The 25,693-nt window shown below is 41.8% G+C and overlaps 1 protein-coding gene across 1 annotated transcript; it reads right to left on the bottom strand.

The window, feature by feature from the left end:
• Nucleotides 1-292: 292 nt before the first annotated feature.
• Nucleotides 293-25,348, bottom strand: RESF1 (retroelement silencing factor 1). The gene is made up of 6 exons (XM_069003092.1): nucleotides 25,242-25,348; nucleotides 22,515-22,593; nucleotides 10,044-10,128; nucleotides 3,493-8,761; nucleotides 2,664-2,738; nucleotides 293-1,503 (listed from the first exon to the last, which is right to left on the bottom strand). Exons 4-6 carry the CDS (start codon nucleotides 8,720-8,722, stop codon nucleotides 1,361-1,363), a joined length of 5,448 nt encoding a protein of 1,815 aa, XP_068859193.1. The 5' UTR covers nucleotides 8,723-8,761; nucleotides 10,044-10,128; nucleotides 22,515-22,593; nucleotides 25,242-25,348; the 3' UTR covers nucleotides 293-1,360.
• Nucleotides 25,349-25,693: the final 345 nt, after the last annotated feature.

The raw sequence follows: 25,693 nt of genomic DNA, 5'->3' as shown, positions 1-25,693 counted from the left end.
CCTTCCTTAATGCAAGTGGTGTAATACAGGTAACTAAACTCCCAAGAAAATGAAAAACATTCTCATGGTTGATGACATTATTACAAAATCCTCCAGTGACAACATTCCCCACAGACTAATAGTTTGGCATCCAGAGAGGAAAAACAACCAATTCACATCTACTTACTTTTAACAAGGAAGATCCATCACTCATTTTAAAGCTGCATTTCATCTACAGGAATATCTTCAAGGCCTATTTAACTAACTGCCATAAACACAACTTCATACTTTTAGAACAAAAAAAAAGACAAGGTATAGTCCTCAAAAGTTTATTTCAAGTATAAAAATCATTCCGTGAAGTATCTACAGGTTTTTCTTTCAGCATAAAGGTTTAATAAGATAGAAAGAATCAAGTACCAAATCTCTGTAAAAATACGATCTGATTTAAAATTTTGAGTAACAGTGAAAAGGCACTTAAACAAAAGATACCCAACGACAAATACAACTGTTATGCCACAGTGAATGTGTAATCAAACATAATCTAACACTTTATAAACGAAGAAATTAATTACAGTCTATAGTTAAACTGAGCAACATAATCCAGACAAGAGAATTCGAACTCCCAGCACTTCAACAACAGCACTTTTCTTTCAAGTGCAAAGAAAGCAGAGGGAAAGAAAAACAAAGAGAATTCTTCAGTAAACTAACGGTTTGCAGCACGGTGCTCAAACTAAGAACTCAGAGTTCAGTCCATACAAGCTCCACAAAAAGAAACGTAACAAAACTGGGCAGCAGCATAAATACTTCATTAATGCCCCTGATCTGTATGCTTGACTTGAAGGGTTTATATTTCTAGTCCCAGTTTACAAAATTAAGTTTCTACAGAAACAGAAAGCCTTTTTAGGAGCAAAACAAGCAGACTATCGTAACAGGGAATAAAGGTGTAATGCTTGGGAATCCACTGCAATCCCTTTGCAGCAGAAATAATTTTCCACTGCCAGCAATGGAACGTGTAACAAGTAGAAGTTTTCAAGAATCAGGAAAGAAAACAGGCTATGACAATTTAAATGAGTTTGTTACTTTTTGGTCAAGATTCGATGAGTTCCTCTATCTTAAAAAAAAGAAAAAATCAAATATGCCGAAAGAAACAATACACTTAAAACAGCATTTACAGCACCAAAGCATATTTGCACAATAAATACAGAATAAGACGTTCATTATTCACAAATATGAGGAAAATAGGGAGGGAAATTTTCAACACCCACCAGAAAACTGTGGGTTTTTACAATTATTCAGCAATATGAAGTAAACAGAAAAAAATCATCTTAGTGTTGGCCTTTTTTTTCTCAGTGATAGTAAGACCTTTGATACAGGAGTGCTATCAAGAGTTTTGCATCTTTTTTTCCAGATACATTTTCCTGTAGGTCTGAAACATCTCTTTTGAGTCTTTGACAGGAATGTGAAGAGTCTCTCCATCTCCATCCAGGATCTGTATAGCTGTATCAAGGGGAATACTGTCCTCAGCTGCAAGATAGACAAGCATGTTAAAGCATAAGTCTCAAAGGACTCTACTCCTTATGCATGTGGTACTTAAGACCTTCCAGTGTCAAAAAGGATGCTACAAACTTCCTTCCTAAAGCACCAGGCACCTCAGATTTAAAACAATCTCCAGTGCATCTTTACACACACAATGGCTATTTGCGTGCCTTCGCAAGAGAGATTTCTGGAGAGTATTAAGAAAGATGTGACAGAAAATGTGCCTCTGTGAAAGTAAGAGGAGAAGCAAGAGGAAGGGCTAAAAAGATGGCAGACACCAAAGCCCGAAGACACAGGCAACAGCAACATGAGATGCAAAGGTTGCAAAATATGTTACTTGCAACACCGCAGCACAGGTATGAGCATGCAAACCCTCTGCTCGAAAGTTAAGCAGCAGATGGCAACAAAGCTACAGCATGCATTTTGTTTCCTGTCAGACCAGTAGAAAAACAAGACTAAAGCTAGAAAGGTACTTAAAGCAAAGAAACAAGGACAGCTGGGAGCAACCTCACCCAAGATTTACAAAGGATGGAACAAACAAGATCCTGAGATGAAAGTTGCCACTGTTGTAACACTTGACTCCTAAAGGGTATAAAAGACCATCCAAAAAGCAAATTGCCAATCAAGAGAAACGAGGAAGATGTAATAGTGGCCCCACTTTTCCTCTGGGTGTCATACAAATAATGTTGTCCAGATTACTGGGACACACAGGTCCTGGAACTTGTGAGCACATGTGTTATGTGTGGACAGCAGCAATGTACTGTGAAAGACAGATTTTTTTTTTTAAATCACTTTCTGTTTTTAAAGCCTTTCACTAGATTCTGTTACATCACTTCCTACATTCAAAAGTGCAAAAGAGTCTTCATACACAATTTAAAACTGTATTTAAATGCTGTTACCAGTGCTACCTCCAAGTTAACAGCACAGGAAAATTTCAACATTTCCAATGACATATTAATAAAGCAATAAAAATCTCCACAAATCTTTGAGACTTCTATGTCTATTCTATGGTATCCATTTAATCAGCAGAACTAGTAAATAATAATTTAAAATGCTTTATTAAGGTTTACTACTGTAAAGGAACATTTAAAACCAAGCAAAGAGGATTTAACTTGTATTTCAAATGGGACACTCAGAAGTCACTTCACCTGTAGAGATCTCTTCCTGTTTCTTTTGCTTCACTGGTTCACATTTTAACCAATCTTCTTTTTTACTCTTGACACCTAAAAAGAAAATTTTAAAAAATATTTCTGAGTTCCTCTATCACAAGTTTTGGCCTCTATTCAGCATCAAATTCTAACACATATACTAGCACATGCAAAAGGACATTTCCTTTGGGTACGAAAATTACTCCAAGGGCTGATATATACAGCTTAAGATTTGGGCTTATTTACAAATCAAATTCAACATTTGATATAAATATGCTTCAGAATGCACCATGTAAAATGTTGAAAAATGGGGTAGGGAAGAAGAGAAGGAAAAGGGGATGCTTAAAGCAAAGATGGCAAAGGTTATGGGGACTGTGTGCAGGATACATCTGGCCTAAGCCTTGTCTTCCTCAATGTCACAAGAGATCACTCCCTCCTCTGCCCAGCCAGACTTAAGCACAACCAGGTGAACAGCGATTAAAGATCAGATCACCTTTGGTAACTATGCCAAGGGAATCTACTTTCTACAACCAAGCCAAGCTATCTTCTACAAGTACTTTAGGAAGCCTTCTCCCAAAGTTATTTGAAACTGCCATGCTCTAGAGTACTCTAATTTCATTTTCTAAGACTTACAGAAAACTGAAGGAAAAGTCCCATGTTCTTTTTCAGCTTAACACACAGCTGTGGTCTGCCAGAGAACAAGTTAGGATATCTCAGCCTTTAGCCTCTACAGTCCCAGGTTTTCACTGTCTGTAGTTTTGTGCAACATGAATTTAAAAATGAATACAGACTTTTTACTTACAAATGAATAACCAAGATAGCATCATACCTGCTACAACGACTTTATCTCTTTCTGGAGAACTCTTTGCAGCTAAGCTTTCTTCGCCAGGGGCTGCATTTCTGAACAGTATCTCTGGACACAGCTTGAACTCAAGTATTTCCCTTTTGCATGATTTCTCAACTGTTGAGACAGACACATCTCTTTTTGAGTCGCTGTTTTGTGGCACTTTGGTGGTTCTATGCCAGACAGGTCTGACAGGTGATGTCTCTAATTTTGTCAGAGAGATGCGCTCCTGTGCCGTACGTTTAAATGCCACTCTGTTCAGGTAGTGTTTTTTGGGTTCCTTTTGAAGATGCAGCTTTAGTCTGTTATTTCTTCTGTTGAGGTATAGAAGATTTTTATCAGGAAACATTTTGTCAGAGCACTTGTCTTTGTTTTGACCATCGAGATGTCTTTCTTTGTTAGAAAAGTAGTTTTTAGACATGCTAGAAGATCGAGCCCTTTTCCTCTGCAGTTTAAGCACAGAGCAATCTGCTAAGGAACTCCTTGGTTTCCAACCGTTTTCTCCATTCAGTTTTTTAGCTTTGTCAGCATTTAGCAGGCAATTATGTGCAAGCTGCTTAGAACTCTTTGCTTCAGAGTGTTTCAGTCTTTCCTCTTCCAGCTTTGCTTTCTTAAGTTCTCTCTTCCCAACCATATTTTCCTTCATCTTCCGTTTGTATGGCTGGTCCTGCAAAGGATGAACTTTCACAGATTTATGCTGAGAATATTTTATGTTTCTTGATTTGAAGTCTACAGTGCTACTATCTGAGAAGTTTGCAGCATCAGTTTGGTAACTACTCAATTTTTTATGTTTTATTTCTGCTGGTAATTTCACTTGTTCTTTGACACTAATTCCTACATCTTGCCTAAGCATCTCCTTTTGTTTCTTACTGTTTTGTCTTTCAGCTGAGTTCTCTTCACAAGTTTTAATTTTTTGTCCTTGACTGACTTCAGAGTGCTTAATTTCAACAGTGTCTGACTTCACCAACTGGTTAATGTCTGTGGCCAAACCTGGTGTGGTTGTATCGTTTGAAAGCGGCTCAGTTTTGAAAACTCTCTCCTTCTTTCCGGACAACTTTGCCATGTTGTCTGCATGTGTATGATCAGTTTTCTCTGGTAACTCTTGTGATGCTGTCTGGTGCTCTTTTTTGTCACAATGAAATTCTTTATATGACAATTGGGTTCCTTTGTCAATTTTCCGGTTTTCCTTCCGACTGCTGCTTTTGTATTTATCAACATCCTGGTTTTCAAAGGAATTAAGTGGCCCAGTATTTTCCTGCTGTGTTGTAGGCAATTTGTATTCATTATCCACCTTCAGCCTAGCTTTTTCATTCATTGCAGAAGTGTAATTGCAAATATCTTTATTTTTGCTAATACTGTCTGGGATTTTTTCAGAAATTGTCAGGCTTCCCACTGCACAGTTTTTCTTTTTCAAGGCATCAGACTGACTGTTGTTTTCTTCTCTCTCTGCAGAGCCAGTACTTTCAGCTTTTGAAAGCTGACAATCATTTTTCTCTGAACCAGATGTTTCTAATTGAGAGGGACTATGTGGTGTTTCACATGCTACAGATACACAACCCATTAAAGAGCAATCTTCACTTTTTTCACTGGGGTTAGAAGTTTCTTGTGGGTCTTTTTCCTTCTCAGATAGATTCTGACTAGGCTGGACACTGCCTTCAAGGTTGTCCTTGTCAGCTGAAGCCTTTTCTGATTGTTGACTCACTGCTTTCTTGCTGTCACTAGAGGGACACTGGTTGTGTCCAGGAGATGGTTCTTGAACCTGATCAGAGCTTAACACTGCAATTTTAATCTGATTTGGTGGATCCTTCAAATGAGAATTCTTGTCACAAATTCTAACCTCCTTTTGAGATTGATTCTCCATCCCTTCAGCCACAGAACGATTTTGTGCTGCTTCTTTTTTTAGCATGTCAGCACCTTCAATGCCATATGGAAACTCTTTCACTAGATCAAACAGCTGATCTTTTAGATATTTACTAGGTTCTGTTCCAAAAAAGTTCACCTCCTTCTCTGTGCTATTTTTACTGGGCATGAAATTTTGTTTACTGTGGTCTCCTGGAACAGCAGATGCATTTGTTTTAGCACTTATGCTAATAGAGGAATCTAGTGAATTTTGAGCTAACTTCTGGTTTATATTAGCAAGACTTTCTAAGTCATTTTCAGGATGCTTGAAAGATGCCTTGAATGACAGGTTTTGTTCAGAGGTAGAAACTGCTTTAAGAGGATTGCCACCTTCCTTCTCCAAATTACTTGATGATTCTTCCAACATCTTTAGCAGCAAGCTCTCTCTTTGGGGAGTGTTATTGCTCAGCTCAGTTTTACGCAAGTCCAGATGTTGTTCCTTTTGCCTTGCACCAGATGCATTTCCTTCTGATGCATGTGTCTCATAGACTGACCTGAAGATGCCTGCTATTTGTGGATTATAAAATTTATCACCTTCAACAAGAGAGCATACACTAGAAATACAAAACATCTCATTTTCCAGCACAGCTGTGGACATATCTCCTGCCTCTAACACAGCTTGCTTGTCTTCATGGTGTCTTTTACCTTCTTGAGAGTTTTGACTACAAAAATTTATGTCTGATTCAGGAAGAGAAGTCTTGTTTTGTAATCTAATATGCAGATTTTTTCTGGCATCTTGTGCAGACTGACTAACTTTTCTGTGGTTTTCATCATCTAATTTGATCTGTTGCAAATCTGAGTCCACGTTTTGTTCCAGAACATAATCACTGGGTGATGACCAAGCATTTTCTGTTGTTCCTTTGGCAGTATTTGCCACACTTAAACCATTTTTCCCTTCTTCTTGCAAACTACATGTGCTCCCTGGGTCAATCACAGGATAGGTTTTACCTTCAGGTGTTGGAATCTTGCCTGCCTGCTCACCTAGTGTTCTCTGTTCACAAAGTACTAAAGGAGAGACAACTGCAACTTGGGGTTCAAAATTTTTTATCAAATTGGAACTCAATGTATCGAGTTTTTGTGCCACAGAGGTAGTTGTTACAGGCAAAACTGCCTCATCCATGCTAGCCAGAACATTTTTTTCCCCTCTCTTCTTCGAGCTTTGGCTGGAGGGTGAAATCTGATTTGCTGTGGGGCTTTCATTTGACTGTTTATTTTGCACACTTACAGATTCTGATGGATACTTCCCCCACAAGCGCAGGCATGCAGCCAGCTCTTCCACAGAGCAACTACAATTGCTCTGGTTACAGGATCCATTTTCAGTAAATGGAGTTTTTTTCTGAGCTACCTCACTCTGGAATTTAGCATCAACAGATGCTGTTGTTTCTGATGCAGGAGAGTTTGTGTGAGCCACAGATGCCTGCTCACCTTTCAAACTTTCTACGTTCTTCTCACTAGTGTCTTTTAGCAAGCTTCCACCTGAGACAGATGTATCGAGCAGTGGTTTTTCACTGCACAGGAGACTCGTCAGTATTTTATCAGCAGTGGCACCAGCTGTCTTCTCTTTCAATACATTTGTGCTGCTCAATACAAACTGAAGAAATGATGAGTTCTCGGGGCCAATTTGCACACTCTTTGATGCAGTCTTGACAGAGCTCCCTGCTTGAGTAAAACATGAGGCATTGTTCGAGGAAGTCAAAGGTCCTTGAGAAGTGGCCAAGGCATACACATCCCTTTGTTCCAAGGTGCTCTCAGGATTATTAAATTGAGCTGCGACTTTGCTCTGAGAGGGAACAGGAGTGAAGCTTGATGAAAGGCTTCCCTGCTCCACCTGAGGGTTACTTTGAGTCACCTCCAATCTTCTGTTATCAGCACTGGCTGGATTTTTGTCCTTTCTTTCTTCAAGTGAAACCTTGAGCACGGGCCTCTCTGTCCTCACTGCTTCAGATGGGGAAGATGGTACATTTTGTTTGGGCACACATGGAAGACAATTAGCAGGAGGACATGGATAAGGAGGAGGGAGAGCATTTTTGTCATGATAGATTTTTTTTTTATAATTATGAACCCTTTCAAGCAGGACAACCCTTTTTTTAAGACATTTCAGCTTTTCAGCTTCCCAAGCCAGTCTCTCCTTTGTAATTGCTACTCCACGTGTTGCTGCTGATGAAGAAATCTGAGCATTAACAGGCCCATTCATCAAACTACTAGTCTGGCTCTCTGGAACTGAAGCAGGATCACTCAGTGGCTTTGAAGAAAGAGCTTCTATTTCTTTCACAACATCAAGCAGTTCTTTGGGAATGCCAGGGGATGGCACAGAGCTTTCATTAAAAGACCGATTTGCTGTCACACTTCCACTTGGATTACAGACATTCCTGATTGATTGACTGACTTCTCCAGATTGCTGCTTCTGACAGTGTTGCTGGATACTGTTAAACCCGGGAGCATTTTTTTGATCCTGTGGGCACCTCTGCTGGCCAATGTATCCATTAGGTACATTTTGCACTTCCTGTGGTACACCCATTGAAGATTGTGCTGCGGGTCTTGAAACACAGTTGGCAGGCAACAAAGATGGTGCAGAACATCCTCTAGGAGCTTCTGATCCCATCTGACTTGGTTGAAATTGTGGCAGCTGTACATTTGTTCCAGTATTTTGATTCACTGAGTACAAAACTTTACACTGAGTATTGGAATTAAATATTTGGGGTTGGACATGTTGCCCGGAAGTACCAAGAGGAATAGAATTATTCTGGGGATGAATGCCACCTTGATGTAGTGTGGCAAGTCTCACAGAATTATGCTGCAGCATTTCTGGCTGCACAGTGTAAGTGTTGGTAGTGCCATACTGAGGCTCCCCAAGGACGTTCCTTACGTTGTTCCCTGCGTTCATTTGAGAGGACAGGGGAGGTAAATTTCTACAGGGATAACTGTAGGGATTAGAGACTGGCCAAGAAGTCGGAGTCATCTGTGCCCGCAAAGGTGAATTCTGAATGGGAGGTTTCGGAGCTGTCACGTACATCTGTGAATGTTGTGTAACTGAGTACTTTGACATAAAAAAATTATTACCGGTTACAGATGCTCCTGGTGAGGTTTGATCTGAAGTTTTGAATCCTTCACCATTTACAGCAGGGAAGGCAACATTGATAGTTGGCACATACACGATTTGGTTGTTTTCAGCATAAGTGCATGCATTTTTAGAGGAGCTGGCATTTGTCTGAGGAAAGGCATGTCCATTAGAAAGTAACTGAGTGAAACATGCTCCTTTGTTTTGCATATTTGTATTTGCATCAGCATTCTGGACTGGCCTTACATTCCAGTCCATATTTTCTTGTTTTCTTTTTCTTCAGGCAAAACCAAAATGCTAAAAAAAAATTTTACAAAAATTACAACCTTTTGACCAAGACCTATGTTGCTTACTAAGAAGTGATTTAAAATGCATCATGAACAGAACTGTTGAACTATAATTGCTAGGTAGGAGAGCAACCCCATTAGCACAACCCTAATGGACATGAATGCTGTCAATGTCAAGTTGCATAAATTGTTTCCCAGAACACAGTTAAAGTATAAAAAGAGAAGCAACTAACAATTCTATTGACTATCTAATGACTAACAAGATCTTCACATTGTTCTGCTAATGCTATTATCATTCAACCTTTTAACAATAGATTGCTATATTTACCTTCTTCATCCAAAAACAATGGAAAAAACCCCCAAGGTATGTGTATGACACAATAAACAATAATTAAGAGCTGAACATAAGAAACACTTAAAGAATAAAATACAGGCCAGGGTTTGCAGACAGTAAGACTCAATTTCAACTATACCTTCAACTACACCAGAAGAAATGAAAAAATACTTTGTGTTTAGTAAAAATCTCTCATAATAATGTGGCCCACTAGTTTAATTTTGAGAAATATGACTGCGCCTCTAGTGAGCTGCTACCTAATTCTGTTGGTAGCATTAACTTCCTCAGCTGGGAGAAGGCATGAAGCACAGAGATGACAGCAACACTTCTGCTACTGCAGTATGTACACCTTCAGGAGGTGAAGAAGTCCTATATCTCTAAGTCTTCATGTGTTATATTCCAGAATGCACATGGATTACCAGCAAACCCAACTGGGTGAGCATGTTACTCTGTAAAGCTGTCAGACGATGCCTTCAAAGCCAAACACTATTACAGCCTTCAAAAATGCACAAAAAGCACAAAAACCCCCATGCCAACCCACAAGAATGAATGCTTGTCTGCATCTCGACAAGCTCCTCTCAGTATGGTCAAACTCAGCTAGGACAGAACAAACACCTCGCTTTGTGCAGGGTGTTAGACAGTTTCTCAACAAAATGTTTCGTGCCATTTCTCCCAGATCACCCAAGGCTCCTGACTTTCCTTCACGGGCTCTTTTAGATTTTAAGACTCTTGATTTCAAATTTGAGAATCAGAAGTTCTCATATCTAGCCTATAAAAAGTAAAAGACCCAGTGTTATAATTTTCTGGGTGTTATTTTCAAGATTTTCAAGACAGCTCTTTCTTCACTCTTTTACCTTCTCTGCTCTCATAAGACACCAATAACAAAAGAAAACAGGAAAACAAAGTTGCACATGAAATTCGTAAAAAACATCAACAGCAGTGTTAAGGCAATACTTACAGTGATACAGGAATCTTAGAGGAGAAAACAGGCTTTTGCATCCAAGGTGAACCTTTCAGGCTGCTAATGGTACACTGGGTATTTCCTGAAAAATGATTAGGGATAAAACAATCACATTCTTGAATTAGACAAATGCTGAGGAAACATAAGACATTTACATTTTCTGGGAACATAACTGTGAAAGAGGCAAACAAGACTAAGATGCCAACCACTAGTAACTGCAAAATCCTTGCTAGAGCAGGAACATTGACTACATGCAGCACACAACTTCACCAAGAGTAAAATCCAATTATTGTCACCATCAAGACCCAAAAAAAAATTAGGAACCCCTTGTTGCAGCCAGGCTGGGGACAAGGGGAGGGGTTTATTGCAATGTTAAACCCTATAACCTGTCCCAAAAGGACCAGGTGTGGAGATTGTAATGGATGTACCTTGAAATTCTTGTAAGCTGTGATTTGTGTTACAGGAATTACTGAAACATAGATTTTAAAAGAAACATTAAGACTTTAGCTGAAGATTAGTTTTGTGGAAATTAGTTAAAATAGATAGATAGGTAAGCCTGGCTGGGATTAGTTAAGAGTTAATAAGAGTCAGACTTGAAATATGCTCTTAAGCTGTAAGTAACTGATTACTTGTCATTCTTATATTTGCTTAGCTGTGCTTATAATGAGAAACAGAAACACTGATAAATAGATCTAAAGAAATTAAGACAATTACTAATTTTTCCATCTGGGAACCTATTCAGAAGTCATGGAGAGAGGGGAACTGGACGTCCCCAAGATGTAATTTGTCTTGTCAAAAACCAAAGAAGCAGAAAGGTCAAAAAAAGGAGATAGGTTTTACTTCATCCCCCAAGACCACTCCCCAAATAAAACGACCACCGACCCAATTCAGAGAACATACCACACATGCTTAATGACTTTTAAGCTAATTACCATACGAAGCAGAGAATGGGAGGTATCAATGTTATAAATATGCATTTGTGTTTTGGATATTCATCACTTTTGTAGATAAATAGACTCTGTATTGGCTTGTAACTTTGCACTGCATATTAGGGAGCTATCCCATGCAGCTGCCCAGCGCTGGAATAAACATACACTTTTTAATTCTAAACTGTTAAGAGAGTCTTTGTCTGTCTCAGTTGGGTGTCGATATTAGATCCACACTCATATTTTGGTAAATCATTACTGTAAGAGAAACCATACAGTACTATCCCCTAGAGTCATCTGTTGTTTTAAGATAAGCTGTTTATCCCTAAAGCTGTTGGTCTGGTGTTTGTTACTATATTCCAAATCTAACTCTCCCAGGCTGCATCAAGTCCCTCCATTCCGGTGTCAACAGAGGGATGCAGCACATGGCATCACGACTGGCCTGAGCCTTGCAGCAGGTGCCTGAACTGATTGTTTTGGGGCCTTGCTCTGCCTGTGGTTACCAGATGCTCTTATGGAGGAGACTACTTGTTCCCTTCTTTGAACAGAAAAAGTCAGAAAGATAAAAGAGTGAAAGGAAAGTTACCCTGCCTATTTGTGTTAGCTCATGGTCTTGGAAATGCTGACCACTATCTGAATGCAGGTGAAGCCCAAGTTATCTCCCTACAAACAACAAGTGTCTGAATTGTCTGAACAAGTGTCGGGACACTTAGGCTGGAATAGACACAACTCTATGACTCTTGCCACTGTCTGTGTTAGAAGCCTTGAGGTGACTGTGGAGAAATCAGAGGGCCACAGGGTCCCTGCAATGGCAGTATCTGCCCAGGAAAAGCTTGACAGGTGGCTGGAAGCTGCCTGAAAGTGAGTTTCTGAAACAAAAATTGATCAAGAAAACCAGGACAGAAACAGTTGGTCCAGTTCGATTTCAGACAATCATATGTCATATTCCTCCCTCCTTGAAGCCCAACTGGGCTTATGAATCAGACCAAACTATGAAACTGAGTATTACGTCAATGGAGGCATCATGACTGTGTCTCTGTGTGCTTTTTCACAGGCATAAACCCTAGCCAAATCAGGTCACCACTCTCACAAATCTGTTACTGTGTGCTATTTAACCTGAATTGCAAATATGTCGCATGACAGGCAGATAGCCCTTGAATTTCAGAATCAGAAGCCTGGGCCCTCCTGTAGGGTCTGGAATCTAACTACAAACTCCATCGGAAAACACAGGCTATATTTCAGTTATCACTAGCATATGCTCAAAGATAAAGGCCTTGAGATGACCAAGGTCCCCTGACTATTTCCTGGGGCAGTCCCACAAATTTGGGATTAAGCACAGGTAGGCTGCTTATCAATCATTCTACAGATGTAGCCTCTGTGAGCCAGATGAAGTCCTATGAGTTTGTCATCCATCTGCGGCCCAGCAGCACCCACTAGCGAAAGAGTCCTGGCCCACTCTGAGCCCATTAACATCAGCAGGCACAGTGCCCAGCACCACACAGCCTCAGCTATTTGTAAAGCCAGTGCTATGCTCATTCTGTCATCCTGCCTACTCTGTCAGGATGCAGCCATAGTTACCACCAAACCCCTTGTGTCAAGGTAGTTAAACCCCCCCCCAGGCTTGTGCTAAAGAGTCCTGACCAAAGGAACTTTGAGAGCCTGTTTAGCCCCGGGTATCCCAACCAGGCAGCCCACAGAGTCCCAACACGTGTTTTACTGGTTTTGCCAACAAGCCCCCATGCTGCACCTTTTCCCACCAGAGCATTAGCAAGGGCCCTAGTGCCCCTCCCACCACTTCTTTAACTGGAAACCCCCCAGCCCTTGGTTACCCAGACTTATCAGACATAAAATCAGCATCCCAGACAGAACCTGATAATCCTTCTCAGGTGCCATGGAGAGCACACCTTACAGAGACTTCCCACCTAGAGATGCATGCCATCATCAATGGTATCATCATCCGTATGTCCTCATGGGCAGTCCAAATTCTGCCTTCAGTTATCACAATGGAGGGGACCACTTCTCTCACCCTCTGCAGCAGTCCACAGGTTACAGGAGCCCCTTCATCCCTTCTCAAGGTCAGTCACGTGTGACTTCCCTAAGAGCCAGCCAGCCTGCTGAGCTGCAGTTTTTGGGAGGTTCTAACCTACACTGTGGAGTTGCTCTTACACAATTCTAGTCAGGTCTGCACAGCAGCAGTTTATCACTGCATGTAGCTGCAGAGCTGTGCACCACTAAGAGCAGCCAAATAACAGCTTCTGCTGAGTTGAACCTTGCCCAGCTGGGGCAGTGACAGAGTTTATATTTATATACCTCTGGGTTACATGCCTTGTTTTTCACAGGACTACAGGAACATGTCAGATAAGCAAGATGCAGTAAGTTACCAGAAAGAATGGTAACATACAGGTTACATAAGATAAGCTGCAGACAGTACATCCTTTTACAAGTATTTCACTCCAATAATTCAGCCACTCTTACTCAGTGAGGCCATTAGGCAACACTGCAGATATTCCTAACCAGAAAGGCCTACCAAGGCCTGCAAGGCATTAGCTTTTTTACTTACACAGACAGAACGACTCACAGACCAGACCCTCCACAATGCTCCAGGGAAGGTACAATTTCCTGGTACTTCTGAATCAAACTCCCCCTACTTTAGGGACTCTGAGAAGCACCTCCCCTACCTCCAGTGACCCATGCTGTTAACACCCTGTGATCCTGCAAGTCCCAAAATTCATCAAATTTTCAGAAAACTGAAAAAACAGTGAGTGTTCACTTGCACCCACTTCCCCTTTTCACAGCCCCAGCCAGTCAGCTCACAAGTCCAATGGCTCCTGGCATCTGACCAGGGCTACTGGAGCAGGACACGCTGCCTACGTGGGGGTAAAGCAGCTCAAACAATACCCTGACTGTAAAAGTTAGCAGTGATGGATGGAGAAGGGGGATCATGCTGCTTCTACTTGGCATAGAACAATGCTGAGACCAGTCTCATCCAATAATCCCAAAGTTAAACACTCTGAGGAGGTAAAGAACAATGTTTCTTGGCAGAAACAGGCACAGGTGAGGATGTAAAAAAGTTCCTGATAACCAACCAAGGAGTGATAGTACTGGTAATTTACCTGACACTGCTGAGCTTAAGGCTACTGAGCGGAAACATCTGGCCAGGAACATCTGACTGACAAGTCAATCACTATAAAAGCTCAGTCCCAATTTTTAACAGCAGGAACCTGTTACGAAAACATAACTAAAGGCCTGGCACTAGGTGTTCAAACGGTCTATTAACTGTAAGTCCAGCTGCATTCAAAAGAACGAGTCAGATTCACAAATACTGTGGTTTATTAAATGCAACATACATGGCTCTTTTGGATTGCCAGTGGTATCTGCATAAACTGCAGAGCAGCCCTAACAATACAATGGCAATCACGTCAAAACACTCAGCATAGCCAAGGACACAAGTCTTACCAAAAGGTGCCCTTTCTGCAGAAGGCGAGGAAGATGAGTCCCTAAAATTTTCATTTCAAATTGTCATCCCCCAGCTAAACACAAAATCAGGGTCCTTTCATACCTTATCAGCCATTATTGTCCAAAGTGCTGTGGGTGGTCAAATTTTCTGTTCTTTGTGGTTGTGTTGTATGCAGTATTTCTTGGTAGGAGGTATACCTGGTAGCAATTGTACAAAACATTTCCTGGTATTGAGACTGCACTGCTCCTTTCCCACTTTACATTCCTCCCCGATGCCATGGCAACACAAACCTCCATCAGGTTCCCATGTCTGCTCTGATCACTGATGCTCTGATGTGTGGGCCCCACCTCATATTGAGCTTTGCTATTTTCTTCACTGTTTTATGCTTCCAATACTCTTAACATACTCCCTTCTAGAATTGTGTGTGGAGATTCCTCCTTTGAATGGAGACACCTTCAAGGTTATTTCTTGAAGCTGAGTTAAAGAGATATTCCCAAAGACATGGTATGAGTAAGCAACATCAATCTGTATTTAATTATTTTGCCAGCTTTAAAACTGCCACTGTAATTATAGTTAACTATCTGAACTGCGTAGCATCTAATTCTGATTAAGGTCCTTTAGTCTAACCAGTATTATGATCAATATTTTCATCACTACTAACACCATAAAAATAAATAATTCTTCCATTTGGTCTGCCTTCCTTTATCCTGTGGGATGAAGCTGTATAAAGATTCAACTACACCTGTACAATTCTTTAGACATAAACCTTTGACTCAGCCTGGGGCTAGAACCACATCCAGCTACACTCAGACTCCTCTCTGAGGAGGAGTTTAGAAAGCAATGGGATCCTTTCTGCACCCTGTGACTCATCAGAAAGGTCACCCTGATAAACCTTGTGTGAAGCTTCCATTCTGCCTGTGATGGCTCCCTAGGCATAAATTTTGCCCCCTCTCTGCCTCATACTGCAGTCTCAAAAGCTGCCAAAACAATCAATGCCATTTACCTTTCCTCTTATCTGTGCATAGTCAGGTTAGACATTAAAGACATTCCTCCAGTGTCCAACCCACTAGGCCTACCAAACTCACTTTGCTTGTACTTGGAATGGCATTAATTATACCTTTACTCATCTACCTCCAGGCTATGGCTATAGTCCTACCATTGATGCTAAGATAGCTCGAGCAATATTAGCTGAAATTTCTCCCACTCTTGATGTCTCTCATCACCAGCATATTGCTGACTTTCCTAGCACATATACATGGGAATCATACACAAGACATGATCCCAAATTTCAGCCCTCAAAGAACACCAGGAACTTTTTCTCTCCCTGGTAAATGCCAGGGTCCTGCCCAGAATGTAAAGTGTTGGGGTTATTTTAAAGGAGTCTTTTTGTATGCCAGTACCAAAGGTATTTCTGGAAGTGTTTTCTTTACCCAATCTATTCCCTCCTCCAAATGCAAATATTAAGTCTCCTAGGCTCTAAACTTTTGTCGTGATAAGGTCCAGGTCAGCTAGGCCACCCTCTCTATTCCTTGCTGCACATACATTGCACCTGGGATTGGAATATGAGCCAACAACATTTCCAACCCTTCTCCTAAATCAGTATCTGTTTGTGCAATGGTATATAACAAGCATTAATTATAATCCTTAAGCTAAGCAACTCATCAAATAACTGTACCTTCACCACTTATGTGCAATACAACACACACTGATGACAGAGGCAAGAAGTAACTGTACTACCACTCTTTGGGTCAATGAAGTGGATTGACTGTAGTCACAGGGATGAGCTCAACTCCCGGATCAAATTATTGAGGTTGGCTTAGGCTCACAAGGAAGTAAAAGCCTAGGCCATGACCAGGTCAAGAACTTCTCTAGTTCCAACCTGTTCTCTGAAAACCCACACAGGAACAGGGTGACACAGAGTTTTGATGTGTAAGAGCTGGGAAACCGGAACACCAGTCATGCGAATAAGACATGAATAGCAGGTAGTTCTTCCAGGACTAATTAGTAAGGAACAAATGAAGTTGTGAGTGCAAGTAATTTTATGCCTACCTTTTCCATGGCATTCAATTTGACTATGAGCCAACCACTTCATTCCACAAATATGAAAGCCCAAGGGAGCCTTTTTTTGATCTCTCCCTGCTAAGCAGCCAGCTGCACGGCTGTAACCTCCCCCTGCGTTGTGTCACCTCCAAGTTACTCCTTGAGGCTGAAAGACCCCGTACCAACTGCAGATTTTGGTGACTGATATCATGCAGAACTTTGTATCATAGGGCATTATGATAATGTATGAATACTTTTGAATTATTACTATCATTGTAAAACCTTGCCAGGGCACTTTCTTAAGCCTCACTTTTACATCATTTTACTTCAATAAAACCACATTTCCAGCTACCTGTGCCAGTGGTTCCCTAAGTGGTCTAAATCTCCTCCGCAACAAGTGTAATGGAGGCACTCACAATAGCTCTAAAATATTCTTATTCATTGCTAAAAGCTCCCTTTAATAGAACCAAAACTCTATAAACATACGTATTTCAATGCCAGCCACTGTGATCACAGCTATTTTGTACCTCTCCAGAACATGGTTCAGCAAACAGAAGATTCCAAGAACTGAAAGGACTAAAGTTCAGCTGCAGGCCAGCAACACTTTGCTCTTCTGTTTTTGCTTCTGGACTTGTAGCAGCATGTCTCATTTCACCGAAAGCATTTAAATCTAATTCAGCATGTTTGACTTACAGTGTCATAGAAAGATGGCCTCAATGAACTAAATATGCCCAAAGAAAAGAGTACATAAACACCCATAATTCTCATTTTCCTCTCTTTGTAACTGTATTTTAGATGTCACAACAGCACCAGCACACATGAGTTTTCTTGCCCCAAAATTCTTAGAAGTTAAATAGGGGACTATTTGTTGGAAATTATCTAAATCTCAGATTGCCAGTCAATCACAGTGTATTTACATTAACCTTAGGAAGATTAGTAGTCACTTCACTTTGTAGATTCCCATTCCACCATTTCCAACAGTGTAGTTCCCCCTTTTACCTATCAACTTCTGACAAATCCCAATGGGATTCATCCAATAATCCTCAAAGAGCTGCTGATGTCATTGCAAAGTCTCTCTTGACGGTTTTTGAGTGATCTTGGGAATCCAGAGAAATCCCAGCTGACTGGAAGCTGGCAAACATTGTCCCAATTTTCGGGAAGGGCAAGAAGAAGGACCCTGGAAAGTAGAGGCCTGTCAGCATCACTTCAGTGTCTGGTAAAATCATGGAAAACGTTTTTCTGGGAGATAGTGAAAAACACTTGGAGGACAACAGTCACCAGTCCCAGCCAGCACAGCTTCATGAGGGGAAAGCCAGCTTGTCACACCTGATTTCCTTCTACAACAGGGTAACCCACCTAGCTGATCTAGGAAAGCCAGTACATGAATCTTTTTGGACTTCAGTAAAGCTTTCAATACTGTCTCTTACAGTGTCCTTCAGGCAAAATGTCCAGCACACAGCTGGATAAACACATCATGTGATGGGTGAGCTGCTGGCTCACGGGTCAGGCACAAAGCATTGTAGTGACCTGGGTGACATCAGATTGGTGACCCATCACCTACTGGGGTTCCACAGGGCTGCATCCTCAGCCCTGTACTCCTCAACATTTTCATTAACGACCTGGATGCAGGACTCAAAGGAATACTAAGTAAGTTTGTCTAGGACACTAAAGGAGAAGGAGCTGTTGGCTCGCTTGAAGGCAGGGAGACCCTTCAGAGAGACCTGGACAGATCAGAGATATGGGCAATCACCAACTGTATCAAGTTTAACAAGGGCATTTAAAATATATGATTAGTACTACCATTCATTGGTTCCTTTTATCAGGAAACATCTGTCTCCCACATCCCTGCCAGTGCCAGTTCCTGTCAGGAAACACCAGTTTCTTCACTTCCTCATATTGTTTAATTTTGAGGTGTTCCAGTCAGGCTGATATCAGCATTCTTCAACACCAAAAGCAACATGACCACCCTCCCTCCATCACTGGTGATTTTTGCAAGTAGGGTGAAGTTCAAGCTGTTTCACCCCCACTTATACAGAAAGAACATCCTGCTGCACTCAAAAGTTTCCAATTTCAGTATTTATGTTAGAAAAATTTGAAATTTGGTTTCAATAAAGATGTTTGATGCAAGACTACAGCTGCAGATTTCTACTTACCACACTTCATGGTACCACCAGCAAAATGACGAAGTACTAAGGCCTGAACAACAGACCTTGGGTGAAAGTTGACTTCTAGATGAACTTTCCAACCAAATATTATAGGTATCTGCTCATTACCAAATAATTACCAATTTGATACATGTATTCACTCACTGGCAAAACATGGTTTCAGTATTTAGAAACCAGGCAAGGCGAAATCTAGCCTTGTTTTGGAGTATAGGATCAAAGACAACTCCCTTGGTTCCTCCTTGAGCCTTAGCCATGCTTTGGAAGAAATCCAGCAGGAGAAAGAAACCAGATGTTGCTCCACTAGAAGTTATGGTAGCTTGTTTATTCAACAGAATAAAAATGGGACCCTCTCACAGCTAAGTCGGAAGCCTCATTTCCTGTGGGTGGAAACACCTGCAGGATTTCCCAGTTACCAGGAGTGGTTCTCCAGTCCTTTGCTGTGACAGTGGCTTCCCCCAGCTGATGCTTATCCTTTGCTTATCTTATCCTTTTGCAATTCTTTGCAGTTTCATATTACAGTAAATTACACTCATTCCTTTAGTTGCTGCCTGCGTCTTTTCTTGCCCTGCCCATCGGCAAAACAAATGTAGAAAAACAATGAAACAAGCTTCAATCTCTGAATGTGCCTTAAATCTTGAAGGGAATCTGGAAATTCTGCAGTTGAAAAATTACAGTTATGTAATTCCATTTTAAGACTTATTCAGGGATAGTACAAAAATCAAAAATCAAGGAATAAGCATTCCGTGGCATCTGGCAATGGTCCCGATCCACTGTCCTACAGCTAATAATTGTACCCAGCAACACTGCCACAAGTGTCATGGGAAATGTGGTCATGGTCAACGGGTCAAGAATAAAGAAGTCATTCTTCTCACCACAAATGAGCTAATACAGATAAACACCATTCCACATACCAACAACCAGAAGCACTAGACACAGAAAAATCTGAATTTGTCATAAGCAGCATCTAAACTGAGCTCCAAGAGGTTATGTTAAAAGAAGAAGTGAATCTTCTGCAAACACTATGAACTCCAGGCATTTGGAGGAGCCATGCTTCACAACGAATTTTAACATTCTAGTTCTCCATGATACCAAGCAACAGCACCAACACCAGCAAAAGCGATGTCACTGTTCAGAACAAAATGAAATCTTCAAGATTGTATTTGATTGCTTGACTGTTTCAACCACGCATTCACTGCTTACACTCCTCAGAGAAAAAAAGTGTTCGCTTTTGAGTAATAGCTGTAAGCCTGAGAAAGCAATTCTTAACAGAAAAGGTTTGCAGGGAAAATGCATTAATAACAGGGACTGGATTCATCAGACAAATTGACATCACCTAATATTCTATTCAGAGTCCTACAGATGAAAGCTTTTCTACTAGTAGCATCAGACTCCTTTATACAGGAATATCCTTGCTTTTGTAGCAAAGTTCATGTATATAATTGAAACACATACCTGTAAGTATCATCTATAGCTCATGCTTTTCAAGTTGTGAGTATTACCATGATGGGTGAGGGTCAGCTAAAGACAAAGCTGCCTTTTCTTGGATGGAACAACATTTTTTAGAAAATACCTATACCCCTACTCTTCAGCTGCAAATTCCTAATTACCATCACACTGTTCTGCCAGTTGACATGGTCAGCACAAAAGACACAGACAACAACTTTAAGGAGTAACTGTAATTTACTATAGCTCAAAACAGCAAGTAATTACAAAAGGATAAGCTAAGCAATGCACCTAATCATTACTACAGCAGGTTGCCTATAGTGATTAATGAAGGTCCATCACCAGTTATCTTAATATTTTATCATCATCCAGATCTGCACTTCAGCTGGGGAGCTCCAGTCACAGCGAAGGACTGGAGAGCCACTCCTGGTAACTGGGAAATTCTTCAGGTGTTTCCACCCACTGGTGAGGTCTCCATCTTTGCTGTGAGAGGGTCCAGATTTTATGTTGTTGAATAAACAAGCTTCCATACCTTCTAGTGCAGGAACCCCTGGTTTCATTGTTGTGGCAGGACATGTTCCCCCCATGTCTATCACAGATGGCTGGTGTATACAGAAGAGATAAGATAACCCAGGCCAGGTCAAAGGCCCAGCAAGGAGTCATCTCTGGCGCCAAGAGGGCTGAGATCCTCTGACTAAGAATCAACATCTTGGTGGTCTGGAGAGCAGATGTGCGAGGAGATAAAAAAAGTAAACACTGTTGACCTAAAGACACTGCTCTTTACAACTACAAAAGCCACACAAATTATTATGGAGATAAAAGCCTCTTACACACTCCCTGGAAATGTGTAAGACTTCTCCTATGACACTTGGACGCATCTTCATAGATACTTTTCCAGAAACTGAGAGGAAGGATTTGATGCATGCCCCATGAGGAATTGGTTGGTAAGATACATTGCATCTGAACCTCTTACTATGTCTTTGCTAGCTGTGAAATTGGGTACTTTAACCAAGCGCTGTATGTTATCTACTAGTAGTGTTTCTGTGTTTATCCTGTGTAGTCAGAAGTCTGGTTAAAGTCTTATGTCTGTTTTTCTTGGGCTATTCAATAAATAATCCATCTTGTAATAGGCCTGATCGGTCACTATGAAGAACTTGCAACCAGAGTGGGTTTTGGGGTGCTGGCTGCCTCAGTAAAGTTACTGTCTACTGCCAGAGGCCTGGGCAGAGGCAGAAAATTGTTTACAACTCCCCTCTCTATTTGTAACAATTGTCCTCTTGGGTTCCACACAAAGCCTGGCCAGGGCCCAAGGAGGAACCAAGGCAGCTGGCTTTGACCATGTACCTCCAAACAAGGCCAGATATCTGATTTCACGGCCCTGAAGGGCCTCTAAACACAGAAAGAAATATGTTCCTATCACACTACATGTTTCACTAATGATCACACATCTTTCGCTAATAAGAGGATACCATTACACAGTGTTTGGTTGGAAGGCTCATTGAGAATCAACTTCAGCTCAGGGCCTATTTTCCAGGCCTCAGTATTTCATACACTTCACAGAAACAAGAGAAACGCAGAGAAACCATGAACATGCTTCAACCTCTGAAGAATTTCCAAGTTCTTTTCAAGTTTCAAGGCACATTTCAAGAACTGTCTTACATCCTCAGTAGTTGTAGACATCCCCTTTTAGAAGTATTGCTCCCTAATCACTTGATGCCTAACGACTACTCATTGGAGAGAAGCTTGCAATCTATGTACAGGATACTCACTGAAGTGCAAATTAGGAAGTTAACTGAATTTCAGTCATGGGAATCTTCCACAAGCAGTACTGGAAGAGCTCTTTGGCATATCTGCATTTTATGGAGACCATTTATATCCAGCATGAAGGCACAGCACTACCTTCAAGATCAGGAGTATTTTTTAAAAGTACAGCTTCTCTTCTGACTGGTGAAGTCTCCTCCCTACTATAAGTTACAATATCAATCCTTCCATTAAATTAGCTTCCCTGAAATTCCTTCAAGTATAAAATCTGACAGCTTTTTTCCTCTACATTTCCACTGCCCTATGCAGTTTTGAAACTCCTGAGAAATTGAGTTGCTCATGTTTATCAGAAACACAAATGATAGTCAGAAACATCCTAGGAGTGTCTAGCAAGCAAATGTGTGAAAAAATAAAAATCCATCACCTGTCTGCAATAGGAAATTACTACAGTTCTTAAAAAAACTGGCTGTAACAGTATTGAATATAACTTAGAAATGCATTGAGTAACAAAGACAGGTAAGTAAGTTTATATCTTCCCCAAACCTATTTTCTTCCCCATTTCTACCTCTTCAGTTGCACTGATGCTGCTACTTGTGGTGATTCAGGATGAACCAAACTAGACGGTAAAATGGCTCCCACAATTTCACTTTAAAAAGTAAAAAAAAAGATCACTTACTTCAGCAATCTTGTGTATCTCTTCAGACAGAGGTGGAGCACTCACTGGAGGAAAAGGAGCTCCTCACTGGTCTTGGCTCCTAGAAAGGACAACAGCCAATAAGCTTCAAGTGCTGCTTTTACCAAAGGAGCAATGACCCGTACCAACAAGACCACCAGAGTCTCCTATGTCCTGATTCCCAGTAATATATCAAAAGATCCCCTGGCAGATTTTGAATTCCAATTTTCTGTGAAGCACCAGTCTCCTTTCATGAGTGCCCAGTAACAGTTTATACAGGCAAAGATTAGCATTACCTAATGCTAACAACCACAATGGGTGTTTTCACCATTTTTCCTTGCCTTTTCTTTTTTCTTTCCTCTTCCTAAGAGTCACCAGCAGGCTCTAAGGTTTTTCACAAGCTCTCATAGCTATGCTCAGCAAAGCAGGAGCTGCTCTAGGAACTAAGAGAGTTGAATCGCACCTTCATGGCTTTCTGCTCCCTCCTTTACTCCTTTTGCTGTCTTCAGCCATGCCTTTTAAATGATGGAGTGGGAAGTACTGCTCTCCCTCTGACAACTCTTAGTCTTCAATACAGAGAAGAAAGGCTCAGCATAAAACCAACGGGTTAATTATTACAAGAAAGACCACAAATGCTATGACAAAGTGTCACATCTCCAACCCACTGATATGGGTGCAGCAAATGAAACCGAACAAAAAAAGGCAAATAAAATAGTTGGGAAAGATTGTTTTGTGTCATTTTTAGAAATGTATAAAAATATTCTCCTACCAAAATCCCTTAACCTGCAGAAAACAATCTAAGTCAACAATTTATTGGCTTTTAAAGAGACAGTGTTTGAGACACAGCCTCCTGCAAATCAGAGTATTTTACTGATTTTACAACTACTTTTATTTAAGACGAGTGGGAAGGGGGAAATGCAAAAAAGCTGTGCCTTAAATAGAAAACAGAACCAAAATGACAAAATAAAACTTCTTCTAAAAATCTAGCAGACCAATGAACTGGAGAAAGTTTTAGCTTCTATTTAGAAGGAAACCAAAACACCCCAGAATAGATTTGATATAAAGCATGCTGTAATGTTTTTTTTCTTCTGCCAAAACACCAGACAATATATTATTTCCTGGGAAAAAAATACTGTTTAAGCTTGAACTACAAAGGAGCTGGATTCTTAAGCTCTGCCTCCCAACTCACTGCAGTAATCCACACAAACACTGAACTAATAGTTCCTGGTAAACATCTTGGGAACAACCTCAGTACATTTTCCAAGACTTTGCACCTTGAGACTCAGGGGAACTTTTATACTGGCACAGGCATCAAGAGTAATGGATTTAATTTCACGGACAGTAACATAAAAGCAATCATTATCATAAGTCTGTTTTCTCTGCCAGGAATATCTAAATGTTTTGGGACATCAGTTGGCTAGTTCAAGGGAACAGGGCGATAAGAGCCCAGTTAGGAGTTTTTGATGTTAGTAGCAAGTTTTACTCCCATCATTCTCACATGCAAAAGGGAGAAAATATTTACCAGGAGTCATGATGAGCTGGGTTTGTTTTGTTCTATTTTTAAGTCGTCCCAGGAGGCTAGTTAAGAGCAGGGAAATGCCCAAATTTATCACAGAGCTCCTAGAATGAGCTGAGTCAACCTACTAACAACTTCTAGGAAAACAACCACCAGCATTCCTATGGGCTTCTGAAACATATCCAGTGCTCCAGGGGAAAATCTACTAATGTTCTACCTGATGACTCTCTTTTTTTTATGCCACGGGCATACAAAGCACATCTCCCACAGCATAGGAGGAAAGTTGCTACGCGTTGATGGGGTACTTGCATTTTTTTCCCACATCTCCATCTGCAGAGGCAGATGGAATAAGCGAGTTAATTCTATCAACTACAGTACTCAGACGACCCAAAGCAGAAACAGTGAGCCTATACCCCTTAAAAACCTTTTTTTTTCCTCTTGAGTAATATAAACAGTTTTATCAGTTCAACCACAACACACGACTGCAGATGTCCCTCTTACACAGAGCAGAGCACCGGCTCCTTACCGCACACCTTGTGATGCCATCTGACAGTCTGAAGCAAAAAAATCACTAACGCTGGACTTTCATCGCAGAATTTAAACACAGGACGCTCGAAATACCTGGTCTTCAACCCTGACAGTGATTACTCTTTTTTGTCTGCTTTGCTTTGGGGGGGAGAGGGATTTTCTCGTCGCTTTGTTTTTGGTTTTTTTAAATATCTTTCAACCGCATCTCCCCGGATTGCCATACCCTATGGAGAAACACAGCTAACAAACCTCTGCGTCCTTAAGGTGATCGGGGCGGGGATGTTTCCGGAGCCTGCGCATCGCATTGTCCTTGTTCAGGCACTCGCAGGACTCTTATTAACTGATGTTAATTGATTCCGCGAGACGAGCAGCGCACGAGCTGCCGGCCCCCGCGCTCCGCCCGGGCCCCCCGCCCCACCGCGACCCCGCTCCGGCGCTGCGCGGCCCCGCGGCCTCCCCGCTCCCCGGCCCAGCCACGGACAGGGCTCCGCCCGCCGGCCCCGAGCCCTCGGCAGGGGCCGGCAGCTCCCGGGGAGCGGCTGCAGGCAGCCGCTGGGTGCCGACCCCGCGGGCGGAGGGGAGGTCAGGACGGCACAGCCCCCGCCGCCCGCCGCTCCCCACTCGGCTCCCTTCCTTCCTTCCTTCCTTCCTTCCTTCCTTCTCCCCGCCGCCGCGCACGTCCTCACCGAACCCGGCCGACCACTCGTCCGCAACCCCAGCCGGCGGCCCCGATCGGAGACGGAAAGAGACCCTGGCTCCGGGCAGCGGGGCGGGAGCTCCGGGGCGGGGGCAGAGGCGGGGCCGGCGCGTCCTGCCCGCCCAGCGCGGGGTATGCGGGGCCGCGGCCGCCGGGGAAGCCGAGGGCGGTGCCGCGGACAGCGGCGATAGACTGAGCCTCCCGGTCCTCAGGGCCCTCCAGGCTGAGCCCCTCCTCCCTGCCGCTTTCCCTGCCTCCCTTCCAGCCTTCTCAGCTCTCCAGAGAACCCCCACCGCTCCCTGTTTCAAGCGCATCACATTTTTAAAGAAAAATACAGTGGTTTTTTTCACATTTCGCCACAAGCTGAGGACCAGTTGAGACTTCAGGTAGAAGAAATGTTGTAAATATTCTGATAAAATAATCGATTTAATCATACAAAAG

Source organism: Aphelocoma coerulescens, chromosome 1A (genome assembly GCF_041296385.1).
Source record: "Aphelocoma coerulescens isolate FSJ_1873_10779 chromosome 1A, UR_Acoe_1.0, whole genome shotgun sequence".
In the NCBI taxonomy this organism is placed as follows: Eukaryota; Metazoa; Chordata; class Aves; order Passeriformes; family Corvidae; genus Aphelocoma; species Aphelocoma coerulescens.
This window is presented reverse-complemented; position numbering and strand designations above follow the sequence as displayed.

What these genes read in the sequence shown, in the direction of transcription:
- RESF1 (XM_069003092.1), bottom strand. Translation starts at nt 8,722, where the DNA reads ATGGACTGGAATGTAAGGCCAGTCCAGAATGCTGATGCAAATACAAAT. An exon ending in AGATAAAGTCGTTGTAGCAG is followed by an intron (nt 2,739 to 3,492) that starts GTATGATGCTAT and finishes TTTTCTTTTTAG; the next exon opens with GTGTCAAGAGTAAAAAAGAA. An exon ending in ACAGGAAGAGATCTCTACAG is followed by an intron (nt 1,504 to 2,663) that starts GTGAAGTGACTT and finishes TCTATCTTGCAG; the next exon opens with CTGAGGACAGTATTCCCCTT.